The sequence below is a fragment of the Carica papaya genome, chromosome 4 (genome assembly GCF_054855325.1).
Source record: "Carica papaya isolate Zhongbai chromosome 4, ASM5485532v1, whole genome shotgun sequence".
NCBI classification, from domain to species: Eukaryota; Viridiplantae; Streptophyta; class Magnoliopsida; order Brassicales; family Caricaceae; genus Carica; species Carica papaya.
Genome location: NC_142312.1, coordinates 4543040 through 4558018, shown reverse-complemented (window position 1 = coordinate 4558018; position 14979 = coordinate 4543040). Strand labels below are relative to the sequence as shown.

Here is a 14979-nt window from a genome sequence, read left to right as displayed (position 1 = left end):
TACTGTCTTAAACTAAATAGTTATATAATGAAATGGGCATCATATAATATTTTTTATTCTATAACTAAAATATATTTTATGCAATGAAGAGATCATTAAATCTCATTCTTTGTCCAAGACAAATTTTTTCCTTCAATATATTTTATCTACAAACTTCATTTTCATATTTGAAGAATTGATTAAAATCATAGCAAATATTGAATGTGATTTGGCCCATTAGAATTTCACAGCCCGTTCGGCCCAAAACAAAACTCATTGGAGAAAGCCCATGAAATCAGCCCAACACTGCTACTTTCAACTCAGAAACGTTGTCGTTTTGAAGATATGAGCCCAACCCATAGGATTTGGCCCATTAAAATTTCACGGCGCGGTCGGCCCAAAAGCAAAACACATTGGAAGGAAGCCCATGAAATCAGCCCAACACAGCTACCGTTAACGCAGAAACGTTGCCGTTTTGGAAGTATGACCCAAAACCATATGATTTGGCGCAGCCCGTTAGGCCCAAAATGAAAGCTTATTGGAAAGAAGCCCATGAACAGCCCAATAGGGCTATTGGCAACGCAGAAACGTTATCGTTTTGGAATTATGAGCCCAAAACCATATGACTTGGCCCATTAAAAATTTCACAGCCCGCTCGGCGCAAGACTTAAACTTATCGGAAGAAAGCCCATGAAATCAGCCCAACACATCTTTACTGTCAATGCAAAACGTTGTCGTTTTGGAGTTATATAAACCTGTTTCCCAGGGTTCGTGAAAGGCCAGTGACCGGTCCAATGAAGGAAGAAAAAGGTGTTTTACGGCTTCTGTAATGTCTGTAATTCGAAGGACAATAGAGAGATGATGGTGAATCTAGTACTCGAAAGAGGATGAGCTAGCTACGTATTTAACAAGAAATTATCCTTTGTTATAAAAATTAATCTTCCAAAAGACATCGTTCGCCTGTTTTAATTCCGTGCTAGACTACCAGCTCTACAAGGAGGAAACTTGAGGGGAGGTTATTGAAGGAGAGATGTTGCAGAGCAAAGTATTTAACAAGAAAACCAGGGGAGGCAAAATACAAAAGGTTATTTTCCCTCTTGCACTGACCTTTTTTTTTGCTTTAAAAAAAAAAAACTTGATTCTTACTTATAGTCACAGCTATACTGTTTATTTTCTTTGGATTTTGTTCATATATATTCTCGTACTCTTGAGGCAGCAAGTGAGAGAAGTGTATCTGAGAGACGACATATACTGTGGAGCTTCCTGTTGCAAGCAGTGTGATAATTCAGCTGCTCGCTTGACTTCTTCTACGATTCTCGTAGTTGACACTAATGTCGTTCTTCGCCAGGTATTTTTATGTCACTTATTATTTGATGGATTAAAGACGATTAATTTTCTGGAGATTTTTTTCCCCTTAAATTCTTGTTCTAAAAGAAGAATGACCATCTCATTTCTTAGATTGATTTGCTGGAGAATCCAGCAATCGACGATGTGGTTGTGCTATCCATTGTCCTGGAAGAGGTTAAGAACAAGAACATGTCAGTTTACAATAGAATAAGAGCCCTATGCAGCAATTCTATGAGGAGATTCTATGTTTTTGCTAATCAATTCCATAAGTAAGTTTCCTTCTTTATTAAATAGAGAGTTTCACGAATGTAATTATACAGCTTCCAATATTTCTTTTATGCTTCAGTAAAAATTTCTTAGTTCTAGAGTACATAAGTATGGCAGAGGGACTCTTATAAAAGGTCACTCTTCATTGCTATCAAGCCTTTTAAGCAATAATATCTTAACTGCGTCTTTTTGGTTAGGGATACTTATGTGAAGGCTATGGAGAGAGAAAGTGCAAATGATCGTAATGATAGAGGTTTGTGATCACTAGTTAGACTTTGTTTACCACATGGCATGCTTCTGTGAGTTTTGAGATTTGATGGTGAGAAATTGTGGTTCAGCAATTCGCATAGCTACACGATGGTATCAAACTCATCTTGGTGATGCAACACGAGTTTTACTTATAACAAATGACAGGGAAAATAGGACAAAGGCTATTGAAGAGGGCATTTCTGCAGAGACAAGTATGTTCAGTGTCTTTTAATGCCTTTTTGGTGCCTCGTCAATGAGTGTCTTAGTTGCTATTTGCTAATCATTGTTATCGTTTTTCCTAGTAGTTTGGTATTTAAAGGAAGCATCAAAACTTAATGTTGAATTATCATTTTGTTTCAGTTGAGTCCTATGTTAAATCTTTGGGTCAACCGGATTTGCTTGACTTAGTTGTCCGACCTTCATCTGAGGACATAATCATGGAAGAAGTCGATGATCCAAGACCTTTAAAGAGGAAAATCATATACCAAGAGGTAAAACGTATTGCTTTAAATTTTCATCAGTGAGTATTTGTTTACCTAATTCTATTCATCTAATAAAACTGATTTTGTGAAGTTTCTTGCGATATGTTATTTCTTCAGCACAAGCCCATGTCTGAGATTACTGCAGGCTTGCATCGTGGAATATATCACCAAGGAAAACTTCGTGTTAACCGTTACAATCCATTTGAAGCATATGTTGGGAGTGAGAGCATTGGTGAAGAAGTAATTATTTATGGTCGTAGTAACATGAATAGGGCTTTTGATGGTGATATTGTGGCTGTGGAGCTTTTGCCTCAAGATCAATGGCATGAGGAGAAAAGTCTATCCATAGTAGACGAAGGAGAAGATGATGAGGACGATGACGTTCATCTTATCCCAACCAGTGCAGATGATGCTCCTAGAATCACAAATCTAGTACAAGGTGCTGATAGGGGCAAAAATATCACCCTAAGTCGGCCATCAGGCCGTGTTGTCGGCATTATAAGGCGCAACTGGCACTCGTAAGTTTATTACTTATGTTAATATGTCATGTTTATTTCTGATTATACATAGCATGTGATCACTTAAAAGTAGGCGAGAAGAAACACATGCATTGACTTGTTTGAAGAATATGGCACCATATTTGGCCAACAGGAGGAATAAATGTTCGCAGATTCCAACTTGGTGGCTGTATGATTTGGTCAGTAGTATACATTTGACTTGATGCACTTCACTGTGCTTACTTTTTGTATTCACCTTCAGTTAACACTGATTTTAGTTAAATGGTATTTTATGTTTTATAGTTTTCAACATATATGATCCGTGGATCAAACTCAGGGCTATGTTTTAATAAGTTTCAAGATTTAGTCATTGTAAATTCTACCCACGTAGGAAAACATCTACTTATATTATTCTGTCCTGTATGTTGCCTCTCACAAAGGAGTCTGGAACGTTTTTTTTTCCTCTATGTCTAGATGATGATGCCCAATATTTTACTGGTTATGGTCTCAGTTTTTCTAACAGGGCCTCATGGTTCCATGCAGTTACTGTGGATCTCTGGAGCCAATGCCTTTGCCTGCTGGCAGTGGAAGTGTTGCTCATGCCTTATTTGTCTCCAAAGACCATAGAGTTCCTAAAATTCGGATTACAACACGACAGCTTGAAAATCTTTTGGATAAGAGAATAATTGTGGCAGTTGATTCTTGGGACTGTCAATCTCGTTACCCTTCTGGTCATTATGTTCGAACCATAGGGGACATAGGTGATAGAGATACCGAAACTGAGGTACTTAAGACTAGTTTATTTTGCGTACCTGGGGAGAGGAGGGAGAGAGATATTATTGCTTGCAAACAGAAGTTTTTGATAAAAATGTAGTTGGGAACTATTAATAATTAATTTTGTGAGTGCAGGTGGTCTTAATAGAGAATGATATAAACTCAAGGCCATTCTCGACTCAAGTTTTGGCATGCTTGCCACCATTACCATGGTCAGTTTCTTCCGCAGACCTGGAAAATCCTGTTAGGTTGGATTTACGACATTTGCGTGTCTTCAGTGTAGATCCCCCAGGTTTATGATTCTAAATTTAATTCTTTCCATATATCACTGGCTTCTTACTTCCTTTTATAGTTGTTAGATAAATACCAACTGACTAAGAAAGAAACAAATAATTCTTGGGTTGTGTAGGATGCAAGGATATTGATGATGCACTGCACTGCACAGCTCTACCAAATGAAAACTTTGAAGTTGGAGTTCGTATCCTTTAGTATGCTGACTTTTTATTATGCTGCAGGTGTCAATTTACCTAAAGTTGGAAATTCTAGCCATTAAGGTTATTGTGCGAAAATTAAATTTTCTAGCCTGTAAGTATGCAGGATGTAAATCTGAACCCACTCATTTCTTTCACCAATCATCAGAAGGATATTATATCTATAGTGGAAAGAATTAAATGTATATATCGAAGTTAGCTGTACCAATATGTGAGGGAATGAATGAGTTGATGTCAGTAAATAGTTTTCTTTAAAGCTATTTGCACAATTTCGTCCACATATAACATAAAATATCACAAGTTTGGTAAGGAGCTTTTCTAACTTAGATTTCTAACTTATACTATTAGGCAATCTGTCATTTTTCTCCTTGGTCCTCTCAGCTCTCACTTCCCACTTTCACTCTAAGTTTAGAAATTTCTGTTTCCTTAACCAAGTTCATTTATGTATTTTTGTTTTAGTGTCATTGTTTAATATTATTCTTGATATGAAATTGTCTCTACTGACTTAAATAGTCAGGCTTCTTCCTGTAGCATATTCTATTTGAAATGTTTTTCTCTCAGGTCTTTTCTCCAAGTTACATAAAGTTTTCTCTTTTCACTAGTTATTGTGTAACCTCAATTTATTTTATTTATAATTTCTTTGAATGAGATATTTTTCTATTGAACTTTCACTTGAAATGGTTCATTCGATTAGAATATTATCAATATCCTCATGTCTCAATGTGGTACCATGCTAATTATTTGTAGTAAGCACAGGCATGATTCACCATTGTTTGTCCTTAATAGTTTTTGATCATAGATATTGCTGATGTAACAAATTTTATTCACCCTGGAACCCCTCTTGACTATGAAGCTACACAAAGGGGCACATCTGTTTACCTTGTTGATCGCCGTATTGACATGCTTCCTAAACCTCTAACTGAAGGTGAATTTCTTATTTTTCTTTCTCCTTCAGTTTTCAATTAGTTTAAGTCTTGTATTAGATGAATTTATGCATTCTATAATCTGTAGTTTCATTCTATTTTGTCTGTTTTTTTTAAAAAAAAATTAAGCATGCTCGGTGGTAGGATTTTGCTTGCAGCTTATGGTAACACCTCCTTGTTGCCTTGTTTATAATATTTCTTTTTTCTTCTCAAGAAAAGATTTTGCTTGCAGATATATGTTCACTTCGAGCGGATGTGGAAAGGCTTGCTTTCTCTGTTATTTGGGTATGTGTTCTTCAACTACTTATTATGATAAGACTTCTAGTAGTTCTGTTCGTATTTTCCTTCGCTCTTTTTCTTCAAAGAAATATTTCGCTTTGATGATTCACTGTATTTCAAACTTCTTATCTGAGTAGAACCAATATGCCCATCCATTCAACTGCTCTCACTTAGATGCTTATTTACCTTGTGAGTAATTCAGTGAGCCATAGGTGCTAACCACCTTAAGGTCTTCTGCGTTTCTACTTTGGATTGATGGAGCAAATGGACTCTATATTTCATTCAGGAGGACTATGCAACTTATAGCTGCTCTGGCTTCTATTTAATTTCTTTTTTTTTTTTACATATTTAACATTGCATGTCAGCTACATGCATATTTTTATGGGGCAACGGTCTGAGGATATTATTCAGATATTTAACTTAATCACATAACTTCAGGAAATGACTCCTGAAGCAGAGATTGTTTCCATGAGGTACACAAAAAGTGTCATCAAATCCTGCGCCGCTTTATCTTATGTTGAAGCTCAGGCTAGAATGGATGATAGGTATGCTTTCTTTTTGAGTATTGAGCATTTTTTTTATTTACATTTTAGCTGTGTGAATGGCCAATGAATTGACAGCAGAAGCAGCTTGGTTGGGCAGAAAATTTCATTGCACTTTGCAAGTGCACCGCGGAGTTTCTCAATCACTTACTGCTTTGGTGCCCCTTTTCTTATAGCCTTTGGACTCTCGTTTACAGCCTTATGGGTATCAATTGGGTAATGGTGGGTTCGGTAAACAATAAATTATTGGCTTGGGAGGAGCTTACTGGCAATAATAGATCTGTCCGCATTATCCCTTTGTCCATATTCTGGGTTATTTAGAAGGAAAGAAACAATAGGACTTTTGAAAGGCGGGAGGATACTTTTGTGAATCTTAAAAGTAGGTGGTTTCAATATTTTGACTCTATTATTTTAAGACACAATATATATAGCTTAGAAGATTTTGGAGCGGTTGTAGATATGCTAACTGGTGTGTAAATCTTTTATACATGGGTGACACCCCTTTGGTGTCGTTACTTAATATGTGTCTTATACTTTTTATTTCAAAAAAAAAAAGAAGAACACATCAATGAACTAGCTGGGTAGTTTTATACACAGTATCCAGATGTCTGAAATGCGATTAAATTTACAATTTTTTTAGGAATATTTTGACTCCATTATTTTAAGACAATATATATAGCTTAGAAGATTTGGAGCGGTAGTAGATATGCTAACTGGTGTGTAAATCTTTTGTAAATGGGTGGCATCTCTTTGGTGCCGTTACTTAATATGTGTCTTATACTTTTTATTTCAAAGAAAAAAAAAAGAACACATCACTGAGCTAGCTGGGTAGTTTTTTAAACAGTATCCAGAGGTCTGAAATGCAATTAGAGTTACAATTGTTTTAGGAATATTAGAGTAACAAGAAGTGTGTTTAGTCCATTGAAGGATTAATACATTCTTTTAATAAATCTTTTTCTATAAAAAAAATACATGTTCTTTTGGAGCATATGCAATAAGTGTCAGTTGAATTTACTCCTAGAGTGTGGTAGACCCCAAATTGACACTGAAAAAATAATATGTTTTATGCCTTTTTCTGGTAATTTGATCTCACCAAGTACAAATAAGAGACCATAATATTTGGGAAAAAGCAAGTTGGTCAGATGCTAATGTATTCCAAGAACCTTAACTTTTAGATTTTCCTTGTCCTAGTGACATATTCTTGGAAGGATGTGGGAATGTATTAGTTACAGTTATCTTGATGAGGTGAGAAATATGTCTGGAGGTGGTTATACTAAAACCCCTGACCTAGTAAACAAATTCGAAAAACAAAAAAATAAAAGAATTAGGGGGTTTGGTATGCATGTTTGAATTCTTATACAAGTTTCTAAAATTCTCTGTGTCAATCAGTTTGAAGCATTGAAATTGCTTGTGTCTTTTGCAGTCGATTAACAGATTCAGTAACCACAGATTTGAGAAATATGAATGCTTTGGCAAAGGTAGGTAACACCTGAGAGTCTGTTCCCATTGTTTTCACAGTACTTACTAACAAGAGTGTACTTAATTTGCATTTTAAAGTTTGAATTTCTCGGAGATGTATGTTTTTATTTATGAAACTGCAGATAATGAGGCAAAGGCGTATCGACAGAGGAGCTTTAACCCTCGCCTCTGCTGAAGTCAAATTTCAAATTGATACTGAGACTCATGATCCTCTTGATATTGGTACGTTGAAGTCACAAGTTACTTTAGTTTAGCAAGGCAGTGACATATTTTGTTATCATCATTTCATTTTATCCTTGTCTGATGGGTGATAACTAATGCAACATAATTATTTAGAAAATTCTGTTTCTCTGCCATTATATTGGCACTGATAAAATTACTCTATTTACAATTTTTAAGTGAGCTTACATATCAATTCTAAATCACAGATTTAAGACTTCCATAGTTCTCTATTCTCTGGGGCCCAAAGCTAGTGAATTAGATTTTGTTTTCCTACTTTGGCATGTCTTTGGACCTGTAAAAGATGCTCATATTTTGTGGTTCGATCTGATATGCCTGCAAACAGTACTAACTTTTATCCTTAATGTCTTTAACCTCCGAAGAAGAATATCTTTCATTCAAAAGATGGATTTCTAATGTGATAGATCCATTCGGCTTCCAATTTCTTAACTCTCCCTCGCTTCCCTCTCCCCACCCCCCTCTGTCCCAGTTATTCTCTTCATCTTATCGTATGTCTAATGCATTAATTGTTTTTGCAGGTATGTATCAAATCCGAGAAGCAAACCAAATGGTCGAGGAGTTTATGCTCGCAGCTAATGTTTCAGTTGCTGAAAAAATCCTCAATCATTTTCCTTCTTGTTCGCTGTTGAGGTAAGTTTCTCCTGCCCGGTACCCTGACTTCATCATGATGAAACTTGCTTTTGTTTTGTACCTTCGCCTGTAAGCACAAGGCTTATAGTAGAGTCCCATCATGGATAGTTGATGGGTGCTATAAAAGAAACCCCTTTTCTCCTTTGAGCCGTATAGAGGAGGTGGGATTTCTTCCCTCTTGCGTATCCTCCTCAATGTTGGATTTGGGATTATTTCCTTGCAAATGCTGCAACCATGTGGCTGAATGACCATGGTTATCTTCTCTGTTTTAAAGTATGCATGGACCGGCATTGTTACATTTAGCTATATTCGAATGTGGTGGTTGCAATTATCCTTTTTTTAACTAAATATCTCATTTACTTGTTTCATTTGCTGTTATTTTGATGAGATTAATTGTGTGTTTTGTGGAATTTGTCCTTGTGCAGACGTCATCCAACTCCTACCAGAGAGATGCTTGAACCTTTGTTATGTACTGCTGCTACTGCTGGAATTGCCTTGGATGTCTCATCATCAAAAGCACTGGCTGATTCACTTGATCGAGCTGTGGTTTGTTTCTTTTATTACTTGGCCAGTTATTTGACCGAATAGTTGATGTGCCAGTTATTGTGCCTTCTTTCACTATACTGATACTTTTCAAGAAGGATATGCTAAATATGCTGAAAATTTAAGTTATAGCTATTTGCATTACCATTTCTTCATTTTTCTACTTTAATAAGTTTATTTTTGAACTTGCCAAATTAATATGCATCATGTAGACATGTATTAGCCTGTCAGGGCAGTGAGATATGAAACAGTGGTTTGTTAAGCTATTTTGCTCACACTTTCTTCCTTTGATTATTGTGCATCCACTAATTAAGTTTCAGATTAGTTGTATGTGAGACCTTGTGGTTTTATTAGTTGCTCTGTTTATATTGTCAGTTGCTCATCTCTCTCGATCTCACTTAATCATTTTCTTAAAATCGCGTTTGCTAGGGTGATGATCCATATTTCAATAAGCTGATCCGGATATTGGCAACTAGGTGCATGACCCAGGTAACTTAAATGCTAGAGTGAACAAGTAATAGTTTTTACGAGCCATCTCTGAAATTTAACATTTGCTTTTGAATTATAAATTTAGGCCGTTTACTTCTGTAGTGGGGATCTCAGCCCTCCAGAATTCCACCATTATGGGCTTGCAGCACCTCTATATACCCATTTCACTTCCCCTATTAGAAGATATGCAGGTAATCAATGCTAATTTTCATGTGTTTTTATTTGATGAATGGGATATATGATGCTAGCTTTCTTCCATGCAGATGTCATTGTACACAGGTTACTTGCGGCATCCTTAGGTATATACAAGCTTCCAACAGTATTCCAAGACAGACCTCAACTCACTAGCATTGCTGACAGTAAGACTTCTTGCCCAGTGCTAATAGTGCTTCCTGTACCTGGACCTTCTTGACATTTGATTATATGTTGCTTGCGGAACTTTGTTAATGATAGCCTTTCCCTCTTGGAAGAAATAATAAAATTCATCAGAGAACTTAATGGTGGTTACATCTCAACTACACTATGTATACATGACATGCGCCTAGAAATGACAGGGAAAAGAGAAACCTAAACCAACTCCTAGGTCCTAAGTTCTCCTTGGGATTTGTTGCAGATTATTTCTCATGTCTACCAAGTTCCATTCTGTTATATCTGGTGTGAATAACTTTGATTTCTAGAATTCAAAATATTGGGATGGATGACATGTCTTCTTAAGTGCTGAAAGACACCACCTAGACATCTGGTTTTCTTTTTGGTGAATTTATACTAAAAGTTAAGGACATTTTTTATATTAAATTTGGTCCAGATTTAAACTATCGCCATAGGAATGCCCAGATGGCAAGCCGAGCCTCAGTAGAGCTCCACACTCTTATCTTCTTCAGGAATCGGTGTGTATCCTCAACTCTTCCTGTATGTCTTGGATGTGGATGTGGAAGCATTCTAACACATTTTGCTATGCTGTAGGCCCACGGATACAGAGGCAAGAATAGTGAAGATAAGATCCAACGGATTTATAGTTTTTGTGCCCAAGTATGTAAATCAGTCTTTCATGGGATTCTTTTCATTGATGATAGTCTTCTGCTGTTCATCATCTTATGCTTTTAATTTTCTGAACGGGGAAAACATGGCATAACTTAGTGAGACAGGTTCCTCAACTATCTCTCTTTAGTGCTACTTTCTTTTTTCATCTGTTACACCCCTGCTGTAATACTAATGTTCATGTCCGTCTTTCCATCCACAAAAGTTTATGCACGACATAAAATAGTTTTGCAAGTATAATATTTGTAATTCTGAGGATACTTTTATTATCATGCTTCACTATCATGGTGGTTCCAAATATTTAAGGGGGAAATGAGCATCCGGGTTCTCTGCAGGTATGGAATAGAAGGGCCAGTGTACCTAACAACCAGAAGCGAAAAGGGAGGTGGGGAATGGTATGCAGATGAGAAGCAGCAGAAGATTGTGAAGATGGATGGTAGCACTTCCTACACTGTTCTGCAGACAGTGCAGATTCACATGGAGGTTGTGGAGCCTCACCCGAACCGCCCCAAGCTCCAACTCATGCTTAAGGAAAAACTTGCGTGATCTTCCTCTGAAAGACGAAGTGATTACTTGATCAGGGAGCAATTGCTGCAAGAAGCTGTAACATCTATTTTGGTTGTTGAGACTAGGTTGTAGAATTGTAGAGGGATGAACTTTTTTTATTATTATTATTTTTTCTTTTAGGGAGGTGTTTTTTGAGTGAGAACATGTAATATTATTTTCATTTTCAGTTTACACTGTTCAAACCCAGAACTGGTGTCTAAGAGAGTGAAATCTTTTAAAGCATTAGTTAGGAAGAACAGGACTTGGCACATTAATTTTTGAAATGATCTGTGACATAAATAATCTAAGGTTTACATTTCATTATAGTTTTACAAACTTTCAACCCGATTAATGTAATATATATATATATGAGAGAACTGGAGACAATGTCACCAACAAAAAATCCCTCCTAGGTATCTATTGACCAGAACTATGAGAATCTATTTATCATTTTAAAGCATCTTGGACATCTATCAAAAATTTTGCGTGGACTATATTATTTGATGAGGTAAAAAAAACATGAATGCATTTTGAGGATATGAATAAATGTAATATAAAAGCTGCAAAGCCATTTCTATTTTCTACAAGGCCAACTGGCAGCAAGGCATGTCTGTTTAAATATCCCAGCAATCTGTAAAGTTGCAGGCAGTTGCTTCAGAAGAGGATCCACATGTATATTGTTGACCAGGCGGTGAGAGCGAAAGCAGCAGCCAGGTAAGTCCAAAGGAAGAGAACCGAGCACTCTTCTTGACCCACATCGAATAACTGGGTCATCGTACCTGCAAGATTACCGTCCATGATTCTTCTGGGAATTTTATTATTTCACAGAAAAGAAAATTTTACCAACTTGTAAATCTTGTTTTTTTAGCCGTTTCATTTTTTCTTGTATATCTACACTTGTGAGTTTACAAGAAAGGGTTCTTTTGCAGGGTCATTTTAGGAGAACCAAACCCTGAATTTAGGCTAGATGTTGAGATGAAAATATTGCATTAGTTATGGTGAAACTAGAGAATTCACAGAGAAAATACACCACAATCTCACTTTAGAAAAAAATCAAATCACGAATCTGATTTGAGATTAAACTATGCATTCAACTTTGTCGACAAATCTGTACTTGATTATTAATGAAGTGACTATTGGAGTAAACCAGTGAGTATTTGGGCTGTTCTTTCTTTTTTGAAAAGAAATACATATATATATATATATATATGTATGAAGAAAATGGCATACCAATATTCATGGCTGGTGGAAGAGTAAACTGAACCATCAAAACAAAGCTGAACAAAGGATCTTGGGGGAGGAGACCAAGATTTCCAGCAGCTTTAACCACCCAAACGCCAATGAGAGGAAGAATGATGTATCGGATACACACCACTCCCACAATGATCAATGGCCTAAGTGTTGAAGACCGCAAACCTGTTCAATTAACCTGTTAGTCCCCCTATACAATCCTGTGCCATTTTCATATAGAAAACAGGAAAGTTCCATGGGAACGACTTCTTCGTCTTTTTACCTTGAATTAGGTTGCCTCCCAGTATAAGGGTAATACAAGGAATTGTGCCATCCCTGCATACAAACAATTGGCTTTTAAAATGGACGACCCATGACAGTTTGATATTCATTCAAGAGTTCAAAAAAGCAGGGTAAGGTGGAGCTTGCAATTTTGACATGACCCTAATTCTCAATTATTGGTGAAAACTCTTTTATGACATCATTTGGGTTTGTTGAAATGATAATGAAAAGAAATAATCCTTTCAAAAATCTGGTAAAAATTTACTGTCTGGATTAATAAGACAAAAATTGATCTGGAAACGAACATGTTTACAAATTACAGACCTGTTGGTAAAGAATCCAACTCGATTGTTTGAAAGTATAGTTGTAAGCAATGAGAACAATTTTTATTGAAAAAATTTTCATTTGTGATTGTTATAAAAACTCTTGAAGTATATAGATATATATAGACATTTAGAAAAATTTTAAAAACATATATTTAAACTTAATACATAAAACATCTAAAAAAAAACTCAAAATATACATGTTTAAGTTTAATTTATTCAGTACATATTCATAATATTAACTCTTCAATAAAACAAAAAAAATCACCTTTTAACTTGTAAATTATTATTTTCAATTAAGAGGAAAAAACAGAAGAAAACAGAGAATAGAAGCTAAATGTACGTACCCAAGTAGTTTAACCGAGTCTTGGATTACCCGCAGGGGAGCATTGTCACCGACTATGAGATTTCTAAGCCATGTGATCGCACCAAAGATGAATCCTATTATCTGATTATTAGTAGCTTTATTATGATTATGTTTTTTAAAAATTAATTAATTAATCAAATATTAGTTTGTAGTTAGATAATACTACTTACTGCAGCAAGCGTAGGAGGAGCCATGAGCTCCTCCAAGATCTGATGAAGAAATCCCAAAACCTTCTTCCAAAACGACCCCCCTTGCTTCTCCTCCTCTCCTCCAGTAAACACTACCTGAAATTGCAGACACATAAGATATTAACCACATTTATATATATGTGTGTGTGTGTTTGTGTATACATATACACCCATCATTCAGAAAAGGCAACTTACTTGGCTTTCAGCATCTTCAATAGATTCGTTGAGCAGTTGAGTTTGGTGGGTGGAATCCAAACTTTTGTTGGGTGATTTAGAGGCTTCCTCTTCAGAACCTTCAAGTGCTTTGAGTTTCAGAGATGAAGTTCGTATCAATTGGTATGTATATGTCCATATGTAGAACCCGCCAAGCTGCGTTTTATCCCATGGAGAAACACAAATCAGAATTTTCATTTAAAATCTCCAAGACAATATTTCTTTTTTTAAAAAAAGAAAAAGAAAGAAGGAGAAGAATTACCGCCATGGAGAAAGAAGCATAAGATAGACCAACTGATCTGCAGATGTTGTGATCGGTGAAAGGGGTTCCATCCTCATTGCAGATTGCAGGGATGATGATAATGATAAGATTTCCCAAGTTCCCTTTTAATTAATTAACCACAATGTTAATATGAATTTCATATATATATATATATATATATATAACTATACAGACACATCTATGTATATATGTACCTGATGAACAGGTAGCAATGACGAGGCCTTCTAAATAAGGCTTGGGTCTGAGTATTTTAACAAGCAGCCATCCAAAAATGCTCCCAAACAAAAACGTCAACCCAATATTCACCGGCATAAACCACCTGATTCATCATAGTAAATGCATACTGCAATAGTTAATCATAATTCTATCAAACCATACAGATGAGAGTATGTGTGTGTGTGTGTGCGTGTATATATATTTGTCCACGGTAAGCTATATATATATACCAGGAGATTATGTCTTGAAACGTAACAGTCTTAGCCAGACTCGCAAACATAAGCGCCGGCGTAAATATCACAAACACTATCTGCAAATTTTTAGACACTATTTTAAAGAAAATAAAATAGATAATATATATAAAAATTCGAACTCATACATGTGTGTGTTTACATATATGTTACATAGACATATACATTTATATATATATACATATATATATATACCTTATTCAAGGATTTGCGGGTAGCAACAGGCAGAAGATTCCAACGATCTGTAGCCATGAAAGCTCCAAGTATGCTTATAAGAAGAACTTGCACAATTGGCATGGATGCCATCTCTAACAATGACCAGAAACCCATCTTCTTCTTTTCTTTTCCCTCTTCTCTCTTCTTCTTTTTCTTTTTCTCTTTTTAACTTCTACTTCCGAAACGCAATATATATTGGTGTTTGCTTTTGCTTGTTTTTCTACTTGAGCAGTATGATCATGGAGGTAGATCCAGACCTTTAATCACTTTATGTAGAAGAAGAAGAAGATAAGCAAAGACCTGAGAGTTGTATTCAGAGACGTATCTATATGCCCATATACATGGAGCAAAGATCAACACAAAACAAATTTGAAGTAATATATCAAAAAGACAAGAAGAGAAAAGCTATATATAGACGGAAACTGACTGGTTATACATATATAAAAGTATTATACATATGAATCATGAACAGAAAAGGAGGAAACAACTATGAAGGTCTGCCAACTTGTCAGGACTTGAATAATTTATAAACAATAAATTAAATTAAATTAAATTGAATATAGTTCATAACTAACAAAAAATTATTTTGTATAATATATATATATATAACATCAG

At 35.7% G+C, this 14979-nt stretch overlaps 2 protein-coding genes across 2 annotated transcripts; one reads left to right on the top strand and one right to left on the bottom strand.

The window, feature by feature from the left end:
- Positions 1-754: 754 nt before the first annotated feature.
- EMB2763 (ribonuclease II family protein) lies at positions 755-11131 on the top strand. Its single transcript, XM_022052176.2, has 23 exons — positions 755-1063; positions 1196-1327; positions 1438-1595; positions 1791-1846; positions 1932-2054; positions 2203-2333; positions 2442-2842; positions 3365-3605; positions 3731-3887; positions 4005-4073; positions 4886-5011; positions 5242-5294; positions 5727-5833; positions 7254-7308; positions 7432-7531; positions 8068-8179; positions 8605-8725; positions 9152-9211; positions 9297-9402; positions 9475-9570; positions 10017-10098; positions 10175-10240; positions 10585-11131. Exons 1-23 carry the CDS (start codon positions 1010-1012, stop codon positions 10793-10795), a joined length of 2817 nt encoding a protein of 938 aa, XP_021907868.1. The 5' UTR covers positions 755-1009; the 3' UTR covers positions 10796-11131.
- Positions 11132-11264: 133 nt separating this feature from the next.
- Positions 11265-14770, bottom strand: LOC110822163 (Auxin efflux carrier family protein). The gene is made up of 10 exons (XM_022052177.2): positions 14344-14770; positions 14128-14207; positions 13876-14000; positions 13661-13782; positions 13381-13554; positions 13168-13281; positions 12978-13078; positions 12309-12361; positions 12026-12211; positions 11265-11574 (listed from the first exon to the last, which is right to left on the bottom strand). Exons 1-10 carry the CDS (start codon positions 14476-14478, stop codon positions 11450-11452), a joined length of 1215 nt encoding a protein of 404 aa, XP_021907869.1. The 5' UTR covers positions 14479-14770; the 3' UTR covers positions 11265-11449.
- Between the last annotated feature and the right edge of the window lie 209 nt (positions 14771-14979).